We start from the raw sequence: 20,440 nt of genomic DNA, 5'->3' as shown, positions 1-20,440 counted from the left end.
ATCCTCCTGAGGCAGCTAATTCTGCTGCTCTGCTCAGTTTTGTCAGTGCAAGGTGATGGCAGTTCTTTACTTTTCTGTCTATAGACTGATGCAGTGTCATCACAACTAATAGAACATGCTTTCAGACTCCCATCGCTATCTTTGGTTATTCTGAGTTTTACAAGTAGCACTTAAGTAGAACCAGAATTTAACTTCTAGGAGCCAGATAGTTCACATATTAAGAAACTAATTTATTAATATCAAAATATCATAATTTGACATTAAATTTAAGACTAACTACTTTACTTGCACTAATGAATAACACAATAAATACTAACAAGGTGACTGGAATGACCAAGTCACTGAAGGGTTAATGGCTCCAGTTATAGTTGAAATTTAAATATCATGGGGAGGCACCTCCTGACCCAGCCATCACTGAGAATTATGCAGATTCAAATGGGAGCCACACAGGCTTTGATTTCCCCCAAGGATTGATGAACAAGTACAAAATAATAGAAAGTGACAGGAAGCAGATGACTGAGGTCTAATTTAATGTCATTTTAAAAGACAATATACCTTAAATTGGCCTTAAGAAAATTATGGGTTACAAACAAGAGAACAGAAACATGCTTTTTTTTCATTTTATTTCACTAATTTAAACAGTAATCCTTTGAACAAATGAACGGTGAAACAATAGTCATTTGGCAATGCAAAACTGCCAAACTTAAGTAGGTGTACTTTGTTTGCATAATTTGCAATTTATTGGAAAAGGCTGTAATCTAAAGAGGGAAACCCTATTAAGCAAAGTAATGAAATGATCTGATGGATTTTATGCAAATATGACTTTGAGACTGTTATGAAGACAAAGAATAGTTCTTAAATAATACGATAAAATGCAATGAGGATATGACGGGAAAAGTTTTCCCCTTTAGTAAAGGATTAGCTACACATGCACTTACCTAGAAATAAAAAAAAAAAAAGAGTCTATGCTGAAAAGGTTTTTCTAAGAATAAAGTTAGAACATTTTACTACTTTTAATTAGCAAGGATCAGAAATGGCCTTCTACATGCCAAAGTTAAGCATAAGGCACGCTTTAATCCAAATCTCCCAGATGCTGTATGTAATATGGATTTACATCACTTCGCATTACAGAAGTTATAAATATCAACATTTATATAACCTGAATAAATTCCATTTCGTACCATAAATATTTAAGATATATTCGTATAGAAACATCACTTGATTATTTTTTACTTCAGAAATTATGCCATCATCCTTGTTTCAGTTCTTTAACATCAATGAAGAGAGGTATCCCCATTCAGGTACTTGCTCAATAATTGTCTTAAAGTCACCACTGATTTTTTTTCAGCGAGTAATGAAAATGACTTTTGATATACAAGCATTCAAAACAGATTTAGATAGCATCAAAATAAATATCTAACAGTCAGATATAAGGCTTTGGAAAGGCTCACTGTAATACATCACAGTGCTGTCAGGACAGAAATGAAGATTTTTATCTAAAAATTGGAAGCTTCTTAATTTTTAAAAAGGGACAAATAGCTGCTTTTAAAGTATGTACAAATACCTCATCTCACAAAGAAGGGTCACAGACTCGCTGTTGTGATCAACACAGGAAAAAGTGAGTTGCACAAGTACTCCATCTGCAACTTAATCACATGGTAGAGCTGGAGGCATCTCAACAGTGCTAACAGAACCGCCTCAGGAATCTACGGAGCAGCCAGATGCCAGCCCTGGAAAAATACGCAATATTGTAGGATATCTGCATCCTGTGACTGGCATTCAGAGAGAAGCCAAAAGTCTGGTCCGATGTTTGGGGCTGAACAGAAGCCTGATACTTGCATATATTTTCATTATGTGTAGTGTGATTTTTCCTTTAAGGATAAATTAAACAATGCTGATAAAACGTGTGTACACCCAAAGGTTTTCTGAGAAAGAGCTCTGTATAACCCTATCCAGGCAGAAAATACGTATTGTAAAATTAAACTATATTATGTTACCGGTAAACCAAGTGTGAATTTGCATTTTTAAAACTGAAAAGAAGCTTTTAAGCAAATACTTTAGAATAGTGCACATATTTTACAAACGAAGTACAGCAATAATACATTTCTGTAAGATCAACCAAAGTAATTATTTCCTAAAAATCTATGTTTTATGTAAGTGGTGCATATGCTTCTTTAAAATGAATTAAGGTTAGAATCATCTTTATTTACACCTTTCCTTAAAAGATGGCAGGTTTCTTACAACCCAAAACTTACGTAATTTAGAAACAATGTAAATGCTATTGCCATTGGAAAATACTCCCTTGACTGTTATATTTCCTGACATCGGGTTGTTTTTCTGCATGTCATGTCCATTGTTCAGTGACATTTGCAGTAATCTTTAAGACTAAATTTTAGTTTAAATAAAATTATATGTTTCTTATGTCACGTAAAGAAAACAGGAGAAAGAAAATATGATACGAAATACGGTAACATATGTTAGGCAAATGGTCTAACAAATCTGGAAGAGTTAAAACTTCAACATGCAGCTTCTACAGACTTCATTCACCGAAGATTTTCAGGGCATCTAATTTACTGTATGTTGTCCAAGCCCTTCACCTGGATGAAGTGCTGACTACAACCCAGGAGAACAGAACTGCCCAAGGGACTGGTGGTAACTAAGCAACAGAATACCTGATGGAGACTTTGATCGTATAACAAAATTTTTCACAAAGAAGGCGTCACCTAAGGAATTGGAGGCTTTTTTTAAAATGGCACATTCCTAACCCGAGCATTCGACATGAGAATCTCCCTTGCCATTTGTGGTGGAATGTCATAGTTGGAGTCCATTTGCATTCATAGCAAAGGCCCAGAAGAATGTCTTTTCAACTTGAAACAGCTTCCTAACTCTCTTTAACCATATGCCCAGATGTGCATACAAGATTTATCAGGAAAATCATGCTTATTTGCATTACAAATATTTTTTTGTCTAATGTAACACCTGTTTTAGATAAGACTACAACTGCAAAATTCAATGACAACAGAGAAAATAGAGTACAAAGAAAATAGAGCACCTGATATCTACTGTAATTTCAAAGAACCTATGTGTTTTAAGGTTTGGTGCAAAGTGGTATCAATATTACAACTACTGATTTCTGTGTTTTACATAAAGCTGCGAAGATTATCAGTCTAGGACAAGAAAAGATGTGGGCACTAGTTTCATTTCCTTGTTTTGCTCACAACAGCAGAGAACGTTTCACATAATCAGTATAAGCCTTGCCAGATATACATAGGACTTTCTCTGCTATGCAATTTTCTGTTTATCAGAGGAGAATTGTATTCTTAAATATCCGTGTTCAATTCTAATGAGATACACAACATACCTTCACTTGAGAGAATGAATTAATTGTAACCTAAGACACTACAATACAGAAACAATTTCGTTGGTATGACCAATATGTATAAGCAGAAGGCTGTCCAAATTAGTCAGTGCTTTTTATAGTGTTAACAAACTGTCTGTTTATAGACAAATCAGCATCCTATCAAGAAGAAAAACTGTTTAGGTCTTCTATCTCAGTGCTAAAAAAGAGAGACAAAAATTGGGAGAGCAGACATTTGCAACTACCAACACCATGAGTCCAGAAGCAATAGATGAAGATAACTCTGCCCTCTAAGCAAGCAGTTGAAAAGATATACCTTTCAGTTTTTCACTCTTTTGCTGAGCATGACTACTTTCTTACTTAATTTCCTATCAGTTGGAATTTTAACAAAACAATATTATCTTTCCCTCAATTATAACTTGAGTACCGTATGTATAATACAACCATATTTGTCAAGTTAAATTGAATAAAAACATGCCACAAACTAGTCCAAAAAGTAGAAAGATCATTTTTAGTAAGCACATTCAGGAGAAAAGACAGGTTTGACAAAGTTGACAAGGAATCAAGATATAAAGATTGAAGTACAACTATGTATAATTTTATTATGAGCTTTTGAAGGATCTAGACATGAAACCCTGACCATATCATCACAGAATCTTCCAAATATTTCCATACTCATTAATTGATATTCATTAATATATTTATGATATTTCATAAATGTAACTTTATAGATAATAGTTATTACATTAATAAATAGATTATGCAGAGTTTCAAAGGAGAGTCCCATCATCTTCAGTCTTCCAGAACTCATTCATTCAAAAAATTCATACACTCCTAATATCTGCTCACATTTTACCAGCTAACTGGTAAAGTTATGACTTTACCAGCTAGGTAGCACTGTACATTAATGATGAAATATAACATAGTCTGACCTAGAAGTAAAATTCAAGATACTTAATACATTGAGGACAATAAAATAATCTTCATTTTAGAATTTTGAATCAAATGTCGTGTGTAATCAAATAACTAATAAAATATTTTTAACAGATTTTTTTTTTTTGTGGCAGAGAGGCCATCAGATGAATATAGTGAATATAAATTGTGTTTAAAAAAGAAGGAAAAAAAAAATCCATGGAAGTAGAAAGCAGCCTAACAAGCCATGAAGTAGTGTGAAATAACGTGCACCTTTTTCTCGTGTTCTAGTAAGTACTAAGACAGATGTAGATAAGGAATACTCTCATGCTTAGAGCAATGAAGAGCATCTCACACTAGAGGAACCAAGATGGATTTGGTTTGGTCTGAGGAAAAAAAAAAAAAAAAAGGCTGAAAAGAGCTATGACTGCTGTTAGAAAATATATGGAGAGGAGGCAAGAAGCAAAGAGGATTCAGAGCTTTTTCAGATAAATTCTAATAAAATAGGAAGAAATGGATATTAAAGAGACATGAAAACTTTCAGAATGGAAATCAGAAAAAAAAACTTCTGATCATTTGAAAAGTGAAGCTCTCTGACCTTTGGCAGATAAATACAATAGCAATCCTAGTTTTTATTTCCTTGATGTTATCTGGAAGACTTAAAGTCACATTTCTTAATTATCAAAAAATATTTTTGTCAGTTATTTCAGCTAGAAGCAACACTGACAGCCTGCTTCCTTGTTTTACAGACTTCAGAACTGTATTTTCTGGCTCTTGGGAGATACATGATTAACCATAAAGCATTCAACAGACACTTGGTTGTCTGCACAAAACTTGCTTCCAGAAAAGTCTGTGCTATATTCAATCTTGGCAGGGCAAAACCAAGATGCTGCAGGCTTTAACATGTTTGTTGTGAATTACTTAAATTCTTATATATTTTAGCAAGATAAATTCAATTGTCTCCTTTCACAGAACGTGAAAAATTAATCCTTAGATCAAGTTCCATATCTTTTAAAGAGTGAATGGTTACATCAAGTCTTCAAGAATATTTTTCCTTCTGTACGTTATTAAAGACTGGGAGAGGCAGCTCATTAAATATTTTTTCCTAACTGATCACTTCAATATATTTTAATTTAACCAATAAACATTTAATCAATATTTGAGTAATAGAATATGTAAATATTAAACAAATATTTATTAATCCAAACGGCAAAAATTAAATGTCATACTTCTCAGTGTTATACATATAAACAGAATTTAGCAAATTAGTGGTGTACATGCTTAAATAAAGTGACTAATTACACTACTAAATTCAAATCACTTAAGTCTTAACCGGTAGAATTCCATTGCTGTACTCCACTGGCAACATTTTAAAAAATTCTTCAGTAATTCACAATTGACTGTTATCTCATCAGTAACTCAGACTTCTTTTGATAAGCACATTTTGACAAGTTTTTTTTTAAAAAAAAATCGATTCCTTTCAAGCAACTGGTCAGTACAAAGGCTTACTTAACTTAACTTTCTCGGTGAGCTGAGAGGGAGTTAAAAACAGTGGGAAGAGAATGAGAAGAAACATTATCTTTTTCTGCAGTTTTAGTAGCTAGAATTAAGGTAATATTTTTGTATTTACCAGCATATTGACTTATATATTGATGATTGTGTAACTAGGTAAAGTTAGCTTTTTAATATCTAGACAAGTGTTTCCATATAGCAATATACAGATTACAGTATATTTTCACCTATGAGTTTCCATATTAGAACAAAGAGCACAGTGCTATAATACAGTTACATTTATAATCCAAACTATACATAAAACCAGACTTCAAAAATGAACTAACTTCAATAAATCTCTAAAATTTAATTTCCATCTAAGCTTTCCAACTGCACTTCTTAGGTGAGTAATAACATGCATTAAAACAGATGTCGAGTCGGTGTTTTCATTGATCTAGTGTAGCTGAATGCATAAAGAATTTACATCCTAAATATGGTTGTCTGAATTGCACATTAATTAAACGATAAAACAGTGTGAATGTGCATTGTTGTTAGCTTCCCCTTGGTATTTTTTCTCCCATTCCTCACCCCAGAAAGTATCCATTCAATTTATATACTGAAACTAAAATTTCACACAATATAAAAGGTTATGCGCTTTGAGGACCATTTTTTCCTCCTTCACATACTATTTTTTCCTTCTACAATCTTCTCCCTTCTGACACGAGAGATGTCAGGATCAGTAGTGATAATGGGCTGTAAGTAAGCTTTAATGCATAAATGTGGAAGTACATAACTTTTAGGACATAGATGCCCTGGTTAAACTGTTAGCAGCTCAGGCTGGGAAGCACGGTGAAACATGGCTTGCTTTTGATTTTACTCAATACACCCATATCACTTCTTGCAGAACACCTATATTTTGGGCTACCTGGACACACGGGGACAGACAGAATCATGGTGACTGAGAAAACTCACCTCTCCTTCTGGCAGCCAGCACGAGGACTCTGCTATAAATGATCCTGTGGAGATGCGACACAGTCATAACAGAGAAATAGTACAGAGCCAACCATTCTGCCCCAGGAAGAGGTATATACCTGGATCTCTCTCAACGGGCACAGCAAGCTGAAGTCTTCTCATTCCTCTTCTGAAATGCTTTGATGATCACATCAGGCTGTGCTAAGAAAAAAGTTTGCTTTTGCACCAGTGAATAGTTGGCAACTAAGAGGCCAACTCAGGCTTGCAATCAATATATAGAATTACAGACATAAAACACCCATATAGTCAGCTAATTAGCCCAGTGGAACTTTACCTTTAACTTTGAACAACTGCCACCTTTAAGAGTCCAGGACATAAACTGGGAAAAAATACCACTTATCTAAAAATTATGTGAAATAATTTTTTGTATACAAGATACTAGAATGTGACAAGTTGGTAGATAGCACAGAACTCAGATGACTTAACTATATGAAACACAGCTGTGATGGCTCAGGGAAGAAAATTCACAATGAGCAATATCTGAAAGTGGTTTCTTTGTTATAATGGTAGAAAAAGATTCACAATAATAATGAATCATCACTTGAGCTCATGGCACAGGCTACAATACATTCTTGTCTCATATCGTTTCCTGCCTGTTATCTGAACTGTAAGATCTCTTCAGAAGTCCAGTAAGGTAGAATTCTTCTTTGGATTGCTGAAAGAACGTATGAAAAAAATACAGGACTGAGGACCTGTTATCTGCCACTCAGTAAACAAACTTACAGAAAATCAGATAATGAACTTCTCAAGCTACTGAAATAGATAGGAACACTGACATTTTAATAGGGTGGTGTGTCTGTGCAGAAGATAACCTGCAGAGAAGATCAAGTTGGAAAAGAAATGCAGGTTGGTGACTACATCTGGATGGTGCAAGGATACAGATGTTTATCACTAGTTCTGGACAAAAGACTGAAGCTCCTAAGTCAGATCTGAACACAACAGGGCTGCAACACTCCGAGATGGGAAAACAAGAGCTCTAGCGTTCTGGATGCTCTTAACAAAACATTTGGTTACATCAGCACAGCCTAGCAGTCTAGCACTTAACTGTTTTCAGAGGCACAAAGTTAAATAAGTTATCGCTCTATTTCTTAGTGCAAGGGTTATGACAAAATTTTTTCAGCAAAACAAAAGGAAAGATGGATTTAGTGTCATTTGCTAGAGAAGAACATTTAGAAAGAATTTAAAGTCCTTGAAACCTGCAAGTCATTGTAAATTGCGAAGACAGTATTGATTTACATCCCAAAATAAAACTGAATTAGTTTAGTTTTTAAATGGTGATATTTATTTTTTTTAATACTGAATTGCTGAATACTGAATTTATCAAGAATACTGAATTTATCAAGATTCAAAATGATAAATGCAGCAGATTATTAAAAAAAGAAGCAGAATGGAAACAAGTTTTTAAAATCTTTGGAAAAATGGACAAATTCTAAAGTACATAATAGTAGGCTTTTAATTTTTAATAAAATCATGATCTAAGGTACAGGAAACTACATTTGTGTGACATATAATAAATCTAGTGTATGTACTACAAACAGGTCTGGTCTATTTAGATCTTCTAGGCATTATTGGAATAAATGAAAATGAATTTATGGAAATAAAACCATAGCATGAAGCAAGCATCTTTGAGAAATGCACAACTTCATAGCGTTTCATTTTTTAGACTTAAGGTCCCCATATTAAATAGGTAAAGTTTATGCAATGTGTTTGAAAAACCCATGCTGAATATTTCAGGACTCAATTATTTACAAAAATTGAGAAGAAAAACTAGAGTGGTATATGCAAATCAAATGAAAAAGAGAAATAAAGCAAATAAAATCTTCAATTACAACTTCTAGCTTTTTTTTTTTTTTTTTTTTTTTTTTTTTTGAGAGGTTCTAACAATTAAAGAATAACATTGATTAATTAGGAAAGAACATGAAGAATACTAATCAATCCTAAAGACAGTTTTTCTTCTCCCACCTCAAGCCTTTTCGTCACCCACAGACAATGTGTTTTCTATACTGTTCACATTCTTTTAAAAAACATTCATATTCTTGTCCATTCACACAAAACTCTCTTGGTGAGCATTGTTTCGGGAGGAGTGGGTGGTAGGCAGGGGGCACAGGATGTTGAGAGAACAGATAGGATGTCAGGTGAAGATGGAATGCTGTGCCCTCTCTAACCAGCTGAAGACTCTGCATGATTGTTTTCTTACAAATAATACCTGTGGGTGTTGAAACAGTTCAGGGAATCTATCAAACATACCCTTTCACTTTGCTGTTGTAACTCTATAAAATTTATTCTCATTTCAAAAGAATCTTGGCAATAATACCTGTAGGTGGTTGAGTAATTTAGAGAAAATCTGTCAAACCTACTTCCACTGACTTTAGCAATAGAATTCTGTAATTACTTTCAAAGTTGTAAAATGCAATGATTTATTTTCAGTATATTCAGAAAGTTCTAAATTGAGCTTTTATTTTTTATTTGAACAACTTTTAATAAGCTTAGTGGAAGAAATAATTCAAAGAGTAGATCTAATAATTGTGCAGCATTTCATTTAACTCACAGTAAGGAAAAAAAATTCAATGCTGCACTTAGGTAACAGGACACTACTGCAGGTATAGTCCCAAATTCATGCAGGGCCATAATCCACATTTAGCCATCTCTTTACATAACTCTAAGATGCTACATGTGAAACTAATCCTGATTCAATCTTTTCTGTATAAAACTACATGGGTTTACAGAATATTTACGAACAATATACCCGAAGACTTCTGTCTCCTGCTCAACAGATATATTTAATTCAGAATAACGGAACAAAATTGAAAACTCAGAAATTTATTGTAAGCCTAGTTATACCAGAAGAATCTCTTAGCGCCGCCAGACTCAGGCACACATTCAAATTACTTTGTTTAACAACCTGCCCTCTGTCAACTGAGCTAATCGAGTGAACATTGATTCACTTTTAGTCCATGGCAAATGTGATGTAATTTGACCTTGCACAGTCCCTAAAGAAAGAAAGGTAGTCCGAGGTGAACTGAAATAATCTCAGTGTGTATAAAGACAGATAAAATATAGGAATTCAATCATTTGTCTGACAAATCCTTAGAACCTGGTTCCAGATGATCAGAATTATATGCCAAAGTCAAAGACAGTGTATCTCGAGACTTTTGAGTCTATGAATTCTAAATGCTAAAAAAAGTCAAATTCATAGTGCTGTGCAGAGATGCATTTCTTTCAAGTCAGTACAGGCATTGATTTGTGGTAATCCAATTACATGACTGGTAATAAAATGGAAAGTTACAAATTCCTTTTCCCTTCCCCTCCCTGTCATCACCAAAGAATCCATGTCCCATTTGGATACACCTGATTATGAGGAGACACCTCAGCACATCACAACTTCAGAAGGTGAACTGGTGTGTGGCCACTGAGGCTTAATCAAATATGAATGACAAAAGTATCAGAAAAATGTTGGACCCTGGTGTAATTAAAACTTCATTAGTCCCAGGTGGTCACCTAATTTCTAATTTGCAAAAGAATATCATCCCCTATTGGTAGTCTACATTTTGAGTAATATGCAATTCTTTAGCGTGAACCATGTGTCTCTAGCAAACATTCATGTTCAAACAGGGAGAAGAAAAAAATAATGCAAGCTCATAGTGAAAAACAATCCAGAAATGACATTTTTGAAGTATTCATTTAACTCCTTCCCATAATTTCAGACAGATTTCCACCATTTGCTCTCACCCATATATTCTCAGTGAAGAAAAGAAATCACAATTAAATTATAGTGATAAAGTATATGACAGTGTTAGCAAACTAGCTCATCAGAGCAAGAGCTACCCCATCAGAAACAAGAAACACGAGTACCATAGCCACCCTAGTTACAATAATGCCCTGATACTCAGACGCTGTTTATAAATTGCACACCAAAGTAGAAGGAAAAACAGAAGCAATTCATTCTTGCTGCTTACAAAAAGGAAAAGATTTAATTAGTCATCATCTTAATAAATATGCCGTATCTGTGCAACTAGTCACATTAGCCTTTCCTATACAAAGAAGTTTTTAATTATCCAGTTCTCAATAACCTCAACCACTTAGTCTTTTTAACTAAGTAAAACACTGATAGACTGCTGAAGTCAACAAGCCTATCCTTCATGCTTGCTACATAGAACTGTTGGTCCCACATCTTTTGAAAATATATTTCAGAAGAATTTAGGATTTCAAATAATTTCTCTGGGAAATAAAACTCTCTCTAGATCTAAATTAAGTTTTATTTGTTTGAAATACAATATGGCATATAGTGGAAATTCTTTATATGTTGTATCGATCAGGTGCCATCCTTTTTAAAAGGACAAAAAAAGCCCCTATTTAACATATCAAAATAATTTTCTTACAAGATAAATAGCTCACAGACAATTCCCCTGCAATGTATGTTTATCAAAAATCAGCAGGAGCCATTTATGGTCTCCAAATACATAAATCAACTGAAAGAACACTTGGTCAGAATCTGAAACATCACAACATTAACTCACTGTGATTACAGAGCTTCCGTTATCCCCCTTACAGGTGTCAAATCATTGTGTTATAATTTTTGTTAGTAGCTGGTAACAACTAAATCTATTTAGGTTATAATTTTTTCTTAAATGCATTTAAATGTTAGTTTGGGGGGGAAAAAAATCATTACCAAATTGAAAAGGAAGAAAATACTATAAATTGTCTTCCTTTTCCTGACCTAAACAATTTTGTGACAAGGCAAATGAACTATTCCATCTAGATAGACATACATGCCACTAAGTGATGGAAATAAACATGGCTTTGAAATATCAATGTTTATTTTTTCACTAGAGCTTTTGCTTTCAGAATAATTACCTATGCACAAACTCTAGATGGCAACATTGCACTTACTGTATTACTAAAACAAAATGTCACACGAAGTCCCTACATATCCTCTTTATCAACATTTTATGTGCCACAGATCTATAGCCTCTTATTATAAGTGTAATGAAGCAGAAGTTATTGAAGCATTTTATTGATTGCTCAGATCACAAGTTTACTGTCATACTGAATTGGCACCTTACTTGCTGAAGCAAACTGCTGACACCTTTTTAAAAAAGTGACAACTACATCTATTTCATGACCAGAAATCCATTTTCATCTCTATCAAGACAAGAATGCAATTTTCACTTCATTTAACTGATGTTAGGCCTGCTCAAGGCATAACACTTAGAAAAAGACACAAGTTTAAGGTTCTTAAAATACTTCTGGTAACTAGAATGCAGCTCAGTTGTGGGAAAAATTTCAACCATCACTCAAATCTATAAACAATACAACATTCTCAGAATCACTTATCTGAACTATCAAGAGGGCAGTTTTCTCTTGCAATTTCAAAATTACTGAAACACTGTTTTTATATTCTTTTAATAAGAAGCTATGCTGAAATAATACAGTTTTCATACGGAATCTGGCTCTACACAAAGTTCACTTTAACATGGGATTATTTCTTGAGTGGTCCCTCCACAGGTCAAACAGACAAAAAAAAAAAAAAAAAAAAATCTTAAAGAAGGAAATAAATATACTTAACACCTCTTCAACAGTGTGAGTCAACGTCATATAAAATTAGAAAAGCAGAAGCTTCAAGGAAGAGGAAATAAATATTTAAGTCTAAATGAAGGGGAGTTACTGAACAGAGGCTGTGTTAATCAAGTTACTTTAAGAATACACCTTCAAAACTCATAAATACACAAATACAAGGTAGGGTTGAACTGGAAATCAAAGTTAAGCATTTTGGCGAATTTATTCCTTTTCTTCAAACAAATCCTAATAATTATTATGCCAACTTTACCACAATATTATCTAATTTTCTGAAAGCAGCATTATAAACAGGGTAAGTATGCTTTGGTATCATTTTCTCACAATTCTATGAACTAAGATGGATATAAAAATGATAGGAAAAACATATTGATTAAAAAATACTTGATAAAAATTGATCATTTTGTTCATTTCTGTCAGATAAAAGCCCCGCAATATGATTATACCTAAAAGCTAGTTTATATTTTGTTTGTAAGGGGAAAAAACAAAACCAGAGTCATCATAAATCTTCCTACAAAATTCAGTTGCTGAAATCTGTGAAAACCAATTGAATAGTAGTGACAGATATATTTCTAATAAAGTAGAAAAAAGAGAAAAATTATGGAGAACAGCTTTTGTTTGCGTATCACAGATGTATTCAACCTCCAGTACTTGAGTCAGCAGCTTCAAGAGCACAACACAAGAAAATAGAAGATATATAATCTTTCTTTTTCTTTGTTCTGTTACTTGCAATATTTCTGGTTTTTTAAAGTCAGTAATATTTTTATGGATTCGCATAGCAAAATGAGAAAAATCTTATGAATTATGACGTTTATGGATGTAGCTTAGAATAATAGCTGTTGGATATACAATTTTGAAATAGGACATATGCTTGTGTTCGCACAGCTGAAATGGCAAATAGTAGAATCAGTCAATAATTTTACTCCCTCTTGTTTTCTTGTGGGTATTTTGCATACTAGCTCCATTACTTTAATGTAATGTAATTTGCTGTGGTTCAAATGATTAATTACTGTTACTGTAAGTTCTGCTAGATCAAGCTAATGAACATTCAGCACAATTTCCTGACACTTCTCATCCCAGCTCAGTCTCCTCATCCCCACATATAACACACTTCCAGTAAAAATAAAAGCACACAGAAGAGCACCTTAGGACTGGTTATGTTTGTTAACTATCAAGATCTTGCTAAACCCTTTTAAGTAACACATGCTCAAAACCATTTAAATATAGTTAAAGCAACTTGTGATTCTCAAATATTTATACATCTAAATTTTCCATAATAAATCTTTACTGTGGCAATGACAAGATATTCTTCTGTTTGCCTGTTCAGCTACATTTTATATTATTTAGTAAAGGACAGATCAACAGTTTGAATAAAGAGTAATTCTAAATTAAGAAAATGTTTAAAAATCATTAATATCATTTTAAAAGGTATTTGAGTCTTCTCTTTTGGCCTCTGTTTAGCTGTGCTAGGCCTGTGAATGACAGCTTCCCTGCTTGAAGCATACAGAAAGCACAGCCTTCCTCATTCACTGTCAGTACTATGGCCTTTTCACACGTTCCCTCCACAGCAGTGTTTGTCCCCAAACACTGGAACCCAGCACAATGGCATTCCTACTTCAACACCCCCACCAACAGCACCACTACATATGAAGAATGCTAATGAGATGGACATCCCCCATCTCTGAAAGTGTTAACTATATCCCATACGGTCAGATATAATGTTAGTTCTATTGTTATGTATTACATCTCACTTAAAAGCAATTTCATTTTGGCGATGCTTTTTTTAGAAAAAAAAATAAATAATAGAAACTATAGTAGCTTGACAAAAATGCATGTCTTACATGCATTCACCCAATTGTGTACATTATCTAGATAATGACTGATTTTAACCTTCAGATATATTTGGGAATCTCAGAAATTCCAACAGAGCCGAACATAGCATGTTTAAAATAGCAAGGCAAAAGGCCAACATCTGAAATATTAATAGCAGAGAATAATTCTAACAGTACTGATGTTTAAATTTTAGGGTTTTGTTAGAAAACTGTATTTTACAGTCCCAGAATTCATGGCATCAAAATGTTAGTGAAAGCTTTGTCAAGATTTTAGTGAAGCTTATAGCTCATTATACAGATATGTAATTTCAATTAGAAAGAATTTAAATGAAAAAAATTAGAAGGTTTTTGTAGCATAGTGTGTATACATTTATATTTCCTTCCTTTCTCCTTTATTTAGAGAAAAGTTCAAACCACTTCCCAAAGTTCAAGTACGCTCTCAGTTTAACCTGTTTTACTTTACCTATATTATTCTCAAGGAATACTATTTGAAGAATACTGATTATCCTTTTTAATAGGATACAAAGACTACGGCAAAGAGATGGTCTCCTCACTGTTTTCTTCCTCTGGGGCAAGGAGCAACAGAGTGATTATAAAGACGACACTGCAACCAGTGCAGAGTGTGGACCAGAAACTATGTATTCATTCAGTACCTGCATTTTAAACTGAAGTCCAGACAGATTTTAAGAGGAGCACATTATTAGCATATTTTTAGTTGCATGTGCTATCTGATTTCAACAGACAGACTATAGTCTTAGCAGAGTAAAAATGCATCAAATAATTTTCTTTTTTTTTTAACTTCCATTCCCTTTTTATTTAAATTAAAAGACAAAGTAAATACAAATAATTCAAATGTCAAAATAACACTGAGAAAAATAGAAATCAAGAAAACATATTTAACGTTGTCAAGTAAGGGCTAGATGTTATGTTGGTATGAATACTGTATGCAGTCATCATAGTATTATGTTGTCAGGCCTTAGCACAACAGGACAAAGTGATAGTATTTTGATTGAATATCCTGATTCTTTATTAATGTGCATCCTAATCTTATATCTGTATCATATCAGAATGTGCTCTTCACAAAACAAACTTGTTTTAGCTATTTAGAAAAAAAGGTCAACATAAGCAAAATATAGTAAAATTATAGTAAGAGGCATTGTTATACCTACAGTTATACCTATGGTTATTACAAAGATTTCATTTATGTTCAGCATTAACACAACTTCAGTTGGAAAGTGGTTGGAAAAATTAGCGGAGAGACACTTTAAACTGAATTATATGTCATATCTTATCTTTGAAGTAATATAATTCAAAATAACACAAGCTTTCAGCACATTAACTGCACAAAACATTTAACATCCTTCTACTGTAAAATTTTCATTTAAGCACTTAAACCGGTTTGAAATGTTTATTAAAATATTTTAATCTTAATTTTTTTGTAGACAATTAACTGTCATAGCTGTACTGACATTTATCCTCATAATCAGGACTCTTAAAAGTTAAAGATGTCCCACATGGTTATACTGAACATATGTCTATATGCAAGCCTTTCATTATAAAGGACCATTTGTCTTCAGAAGAGATTTCAAATCTATTAAAATTATTATATTTTTCTTGTCATTTACAATTTCCAACTGAATACTGCTGGATAATCACCAGAGGAATGATTAACATAAGTTCATTTACTGAAATGTCTTTATATGTTCTTTACAGAGAAGAGCAAAAAGTAGTCCATAAATGACTTGCATATTAATTTTTCTTTAGAAACTCCATTGTTTGTTCTACTCATCACCATTATTATACTTGCTAAATACTTGTATGAATTTTACTTTTTTTTTTTTTTTTGTTAAGGCACTGGAAAGTAACAGATTTCATTTCTGTAGCTTTTGTGACAGGCAGCGTTATTTATGAAGTGAAAAATTATCAACAGAAAGTGTAAAGATATTTCTCACTTTTTAATATTCACTATACTGACTCAGAAACATTCTGAAACAAGCTTTTCTTTGGTTTCTGCTTCTTTCTCTCTCACACATGCTCTTTCGTTTTTTGTTTTTATTTGATTTCTTCTTGCTGACCACTATTAGCTCTGGACAGGAACAGTCTCTTCCAAAGTCAATTCTCATTTCTCTTTATGGATCTGACAGCAGGAGGTGCTGTATAAACAGTGTGACTGACACTTCGCTTGCACCTCTCCTCCCCCTTCCTACAGACTGGGAGCTTATCTATCTGATGCAGTCATTCTTAACTCTGGGGCCGGAGCTCAGTTTTAAATCTGAGGTTCCTAGCTGGTTGTTTAATGTCTGTATAATACTTTTCCTGGAAAATCCAGATGTCTACTATTTTTATGAACTACTCACTTAATCCTTACATGTACCTTCTTGCACATACAAATGAACTTAACTAACTATGCTGAACAAGGTCAGTGTTTACGTAATTATATCTCCTAAAATAAAACACCCAATTTATAAAAAAATAAATCATCTTCTTGCTCCCAAGCTATCAAACAGTATATTCAGTATCTGCTTTCTACTATTTTTTCAAATTAAAATGCATGTCTGGTATATTTATTTAATGGCACATGTACAGTAATTAAAATATTGAGGTTTTAAAAGACTATATATTTATTTAATTTTTCACAATGCAACACTAGTTAGAAGTGCTTTATTTATTTATTTATTCAAAAATGTTTCAACTAAATAATTATTTAAATTAGTTTTATGTGAAGATCTATGAAAGCATTAAAAACCTGCATGTGCAGAACAAGCAATGAAAAATGATGGCTTTAGAGAATTTTCACATAAGGAACATCACAGCTAGGCACAGTACGCAGCAAGAAAAGATGAGACATATGACATCCCACACCAAAAGAGAGGCACAATTAACTCCTTTATTGTTGGCTTTGCAATTATAGGAGAAGCATTTCATTTTCCTAACAGGCACTGCAGCTTGTGCAATATATGTCACACTTCTTTATGACACAGTGCCAATCCTTGGTTTTATACAATTAGTACATTTGAAAATGAAAACAAAAAGCAGACTTTTTTAAAAGAGTGGGACAACTCACCTGTTTGCAACAGTTTGCAGACTTTAATCGTTGGTGCAGGACCAATAGAACTCCTTGGATATAAATCTTTGCTCCTGAGGGGCTGAAACCTTCTCTCTTAAAGACCCAAACAGGTCCACACAAAGGTGTGATGGAATTTTGCAGGCATCTGTCAAGCAGAGGAGCTATGCAAAGAAAAGAAGAAAAAGGAAAAAAAGGAAAATGTATTCTTTTGACCCAACTGAAATTCACAGCCTCTAACACAGCCTTAGCATCAGAACTAACTCTTAATATCTATTATTTATATCTGACCTGGGTTAAGTCTTGGAAAAGCAACTCCTGTATTTCTAGTGGCCACCATGAGGGACGTATTTATATTGAGACACCCCCCATGAAAGACTCATAAGCTTCGTGAGCACACCTGAATAGTTCTGAAGTGTGCCTAACTAGCTGCACGGAGTGTCATGGTGTGCACTGATTGCCTTATCTTCTCATTTATCACAGATGAGTTGGAACCAACCTTGCTGAAATCTACTTGCATTGTCCTGATAAAATTGCAAGATCCATGTTGTTTCTGTATACAGTTTCCTGTTGAGGAGCTGACATATGCCTACTGTATTATAAATGGTAACATTCATAAAATATAATCAACACTCTCATAAGCCGTTTTATTATAACCCTCTCATTGCCCCTACTCAAAAAACAACTTCCAACAAATAAAAATGCTCAGTGTAGCTGTTTAATAAGGAGGGAAGGTCAAATGAAAAGACAGATAAAATTGATTCATGGTGACGGTCTCAACAAGATCTCTTCTTGCTGTTCCTAGATTTCAAATCACTGTAAAGGTTGGAACCATTCTCTCAAAGGGACCTCACGTCAATACGTGTGACAAATAAGGAATGAGTATTTTGGCTTCAGGCATTACTGAGATGCATGTGCTTTGCAGATATTTTTGTGTAACACATACATGGGCCTTTCTTATATGATAAACTGAAGTAGCATTTGGGGGTTTTACCTGATATTGGGTAGCATAAAAAGCCTTTTCTGAACTAGTTGACAAAACTATTAAAATCTAGTTACTTAAACCCCATTGAAGGTCTGATGTTGCTGTGATATTTACAATACCGCAATCTCAGTTCAGAAAAATACACAAATACAAGATTAAATAAAGGCACTACAAAAAGTTTTGGTTAGATCTAAAGGACTATCTATACGGTTATCAAAACCCATTTAAGTAATCGCTTGAATGAAAACCTATCACATGATTCTTTCAATGTAATTTAGAACTGTCTGTAAGTCTCACGTGTACTTTCTCTTTGTTACAGAAGTAGAAAATGGTATGCAGAAACTTGTATCAATGACAAATAGGAAGAAAGAGATGCATTGTACGAAGACATGCAGAAAGACATGCATGGGTTCAATGCTCTGCAGGGACTTAAAAAAATAAAATAAGCTGAAACCCTGCCTGTAGTCAACGTTGTGATAAAAATCCCAGAATCATCTAGGCTGGAAAAGACCTTGAAGATCATCCAGTCCAACCATTAACCTCACACTGACCGTTCCCAACTCTCCCAGATCCCTCAGCGCTATGTCGACTCTACTCTTCAACCCCTCCAGGGATCCCGGGGACTCCCCCCCTGCCCTGGGCAGCCCATTCCAACGCCCAACAGCCCCTTCTGCACAGAAATCCTTCCTCAGAGCCAGCCTGACCCTGCCCTGGGCAGCTTGAGGCCATTCCCTCGGGGCCTGGCGCTGGGGCCTTGGCTCCAGAGACTCATCCCCCCTCTCTGCACCCTCCTGGCAGGGAGTTGCAGAGGGCCAGGAGGTCTCCCCTCAGCCTCCTCTTCTCCAGACTGAACCCCCCAGTTCCCCCAGCCGCTCCCCAGCAGACCTGTGCTCCAGACCCTGCCCCAGCTCCGTTGCCCTTCTCTGGCCACGCTCATTTATCTAAATGCAGGCCAGACAAAATAAGGCTGATGGGGATTCACTTGACAAGGTTAATATGCGTATTATCCTACACTTACTGATTATCCTAAAAAGTAATACTGCAAAACTTTTTCAAAATACGCCATCAAAGACTCCAAGCCAGAATGCATACTATATAGCATTAAATATTTGCATTTAAAACCTGATTTGTCAGGATATGGCCATGCAATTGAACATGAGCAAAAATTATTTCAGGGTGACAATCAGTGAATTAATACTTTTCCAGACAATTCTAATAATGCACTTACTCCTTAACATTGGAGTCATACATAAAATTAAAAAGATTAGATGAGATCATGAATGAGGTCTGACCAGGAACACTGGCAGGAGTGAATTTACTTCAGGACCAAGTGAGCAACACCAGAATTAAATCTATGTTTCATGTTACATGATGAGAAGTGGTTAGTTCAAACAAAAGAAAAGGATGAAAATCTAATCTCAGTGAAGTCTGTAAGTTTTACAAATAACTTCATTGAATAAGATTTTTACTCAAGTGCTTTTAACTTAGTTCCCATAAGAAAACGATTATAAACAGAAATGAAGATAAACACAAACAGTGGATCTTTTCTGAGTGTGCAAGCAGACAGAAACACAGCTGAGGGAAACTGTATGAATATTGGGATTGGATGCGACATTTGAACGCTAATTATAATAGCATCAATTATTTTACTACAAATAATTTTAACACCAATGTAATGCAGCCATGCTGGTGCACCTTCTCTGAAGGTAGTGACCTTCAGGTCCAGAGAGGAAACAGTTCCAGGACCTGTTGGGATAGCTCAGAACTGAAAAGATCCAAAGCGTCACCTCTTTCAGACATGCCTAACATGCAAATTAGTCAGTCACACTGATTATCAGACCCAAGTAATCTTCTATAAGCAGTAACAGTTTCCATAAACATCAGCTGATCTTACCCATAACAGTATTTGCTTCATTCCACACTTAACCTTTTGTTTCCAGATTTATAATCTCAAACAGCTTGTATTGTTTCTTTTTTTGCCCATTCTTCTGACATCCTTTTTAAAATTCTAGAAATCAGTGATATTTAAGTTATTAAGCTTATGAAGTAAGAAACCATGTGTCCCTAGAAAGGGAAAGGAATAAAGGTAGAACACCAAGGCAGTAATTTCAGAAAAGTATACTTTTACAGAAACAGTCTATTAAATTTATTGCTCTGGGTATCCATTTGGGGATTCCAGAAGATATCCTTAG

The 20,440-nt window shown here is 34.3% G+C and overlaps 1 protein-coding gene across 1 annotated transcript in view; it reads right to left on the bottom strand.

Annotated features, from left to right (window-relative positions):
• Positions 1-20,227, bottom strand: part of DCDC1 (doublecortin domain containing 1) — a 137,455-nt gene extending 117,228 nt beyond the window's left edge. The window contains exons 1-2 of the mRNA XM_026850833.1: positions 20,143-20,227; positions 17,264-17,427 (exon numbers count right to left, since the gene is read on the bottom strand). Coding sequence (XP_026706634.1) covers positions 17,264-17,427; positions 20,143-20,146 — 168 coding nt within the window. The 5' untranslated portion in view covers positions 20,147-20,227. The remainder of the gene's footprint in view (positions 1-17,263; positions 17,428-20,142) is intronic.
• Between the last annotated feature and the right edge of the window lie 213 nt (positions 20,228-20,440).

Source organism: Athene cunicularia, assembly GCF_003259725.1.
Source record: "Athene cunicularia isolate RWA chromosome 5 unlocalized genomic scaffold, athCun1 chr5_part3, whole genome shotgun sequence".
Classification (NCBI taxonomy): domain Eukaryota; kingdom Metazoa; phylum Chordata; class Aves; order Strigiformes; family Strigidae; genus Athene; species Athene cunicularia.
This window is presented reverse-complemented; position numbering and strand designations above follow the sequence as displayed.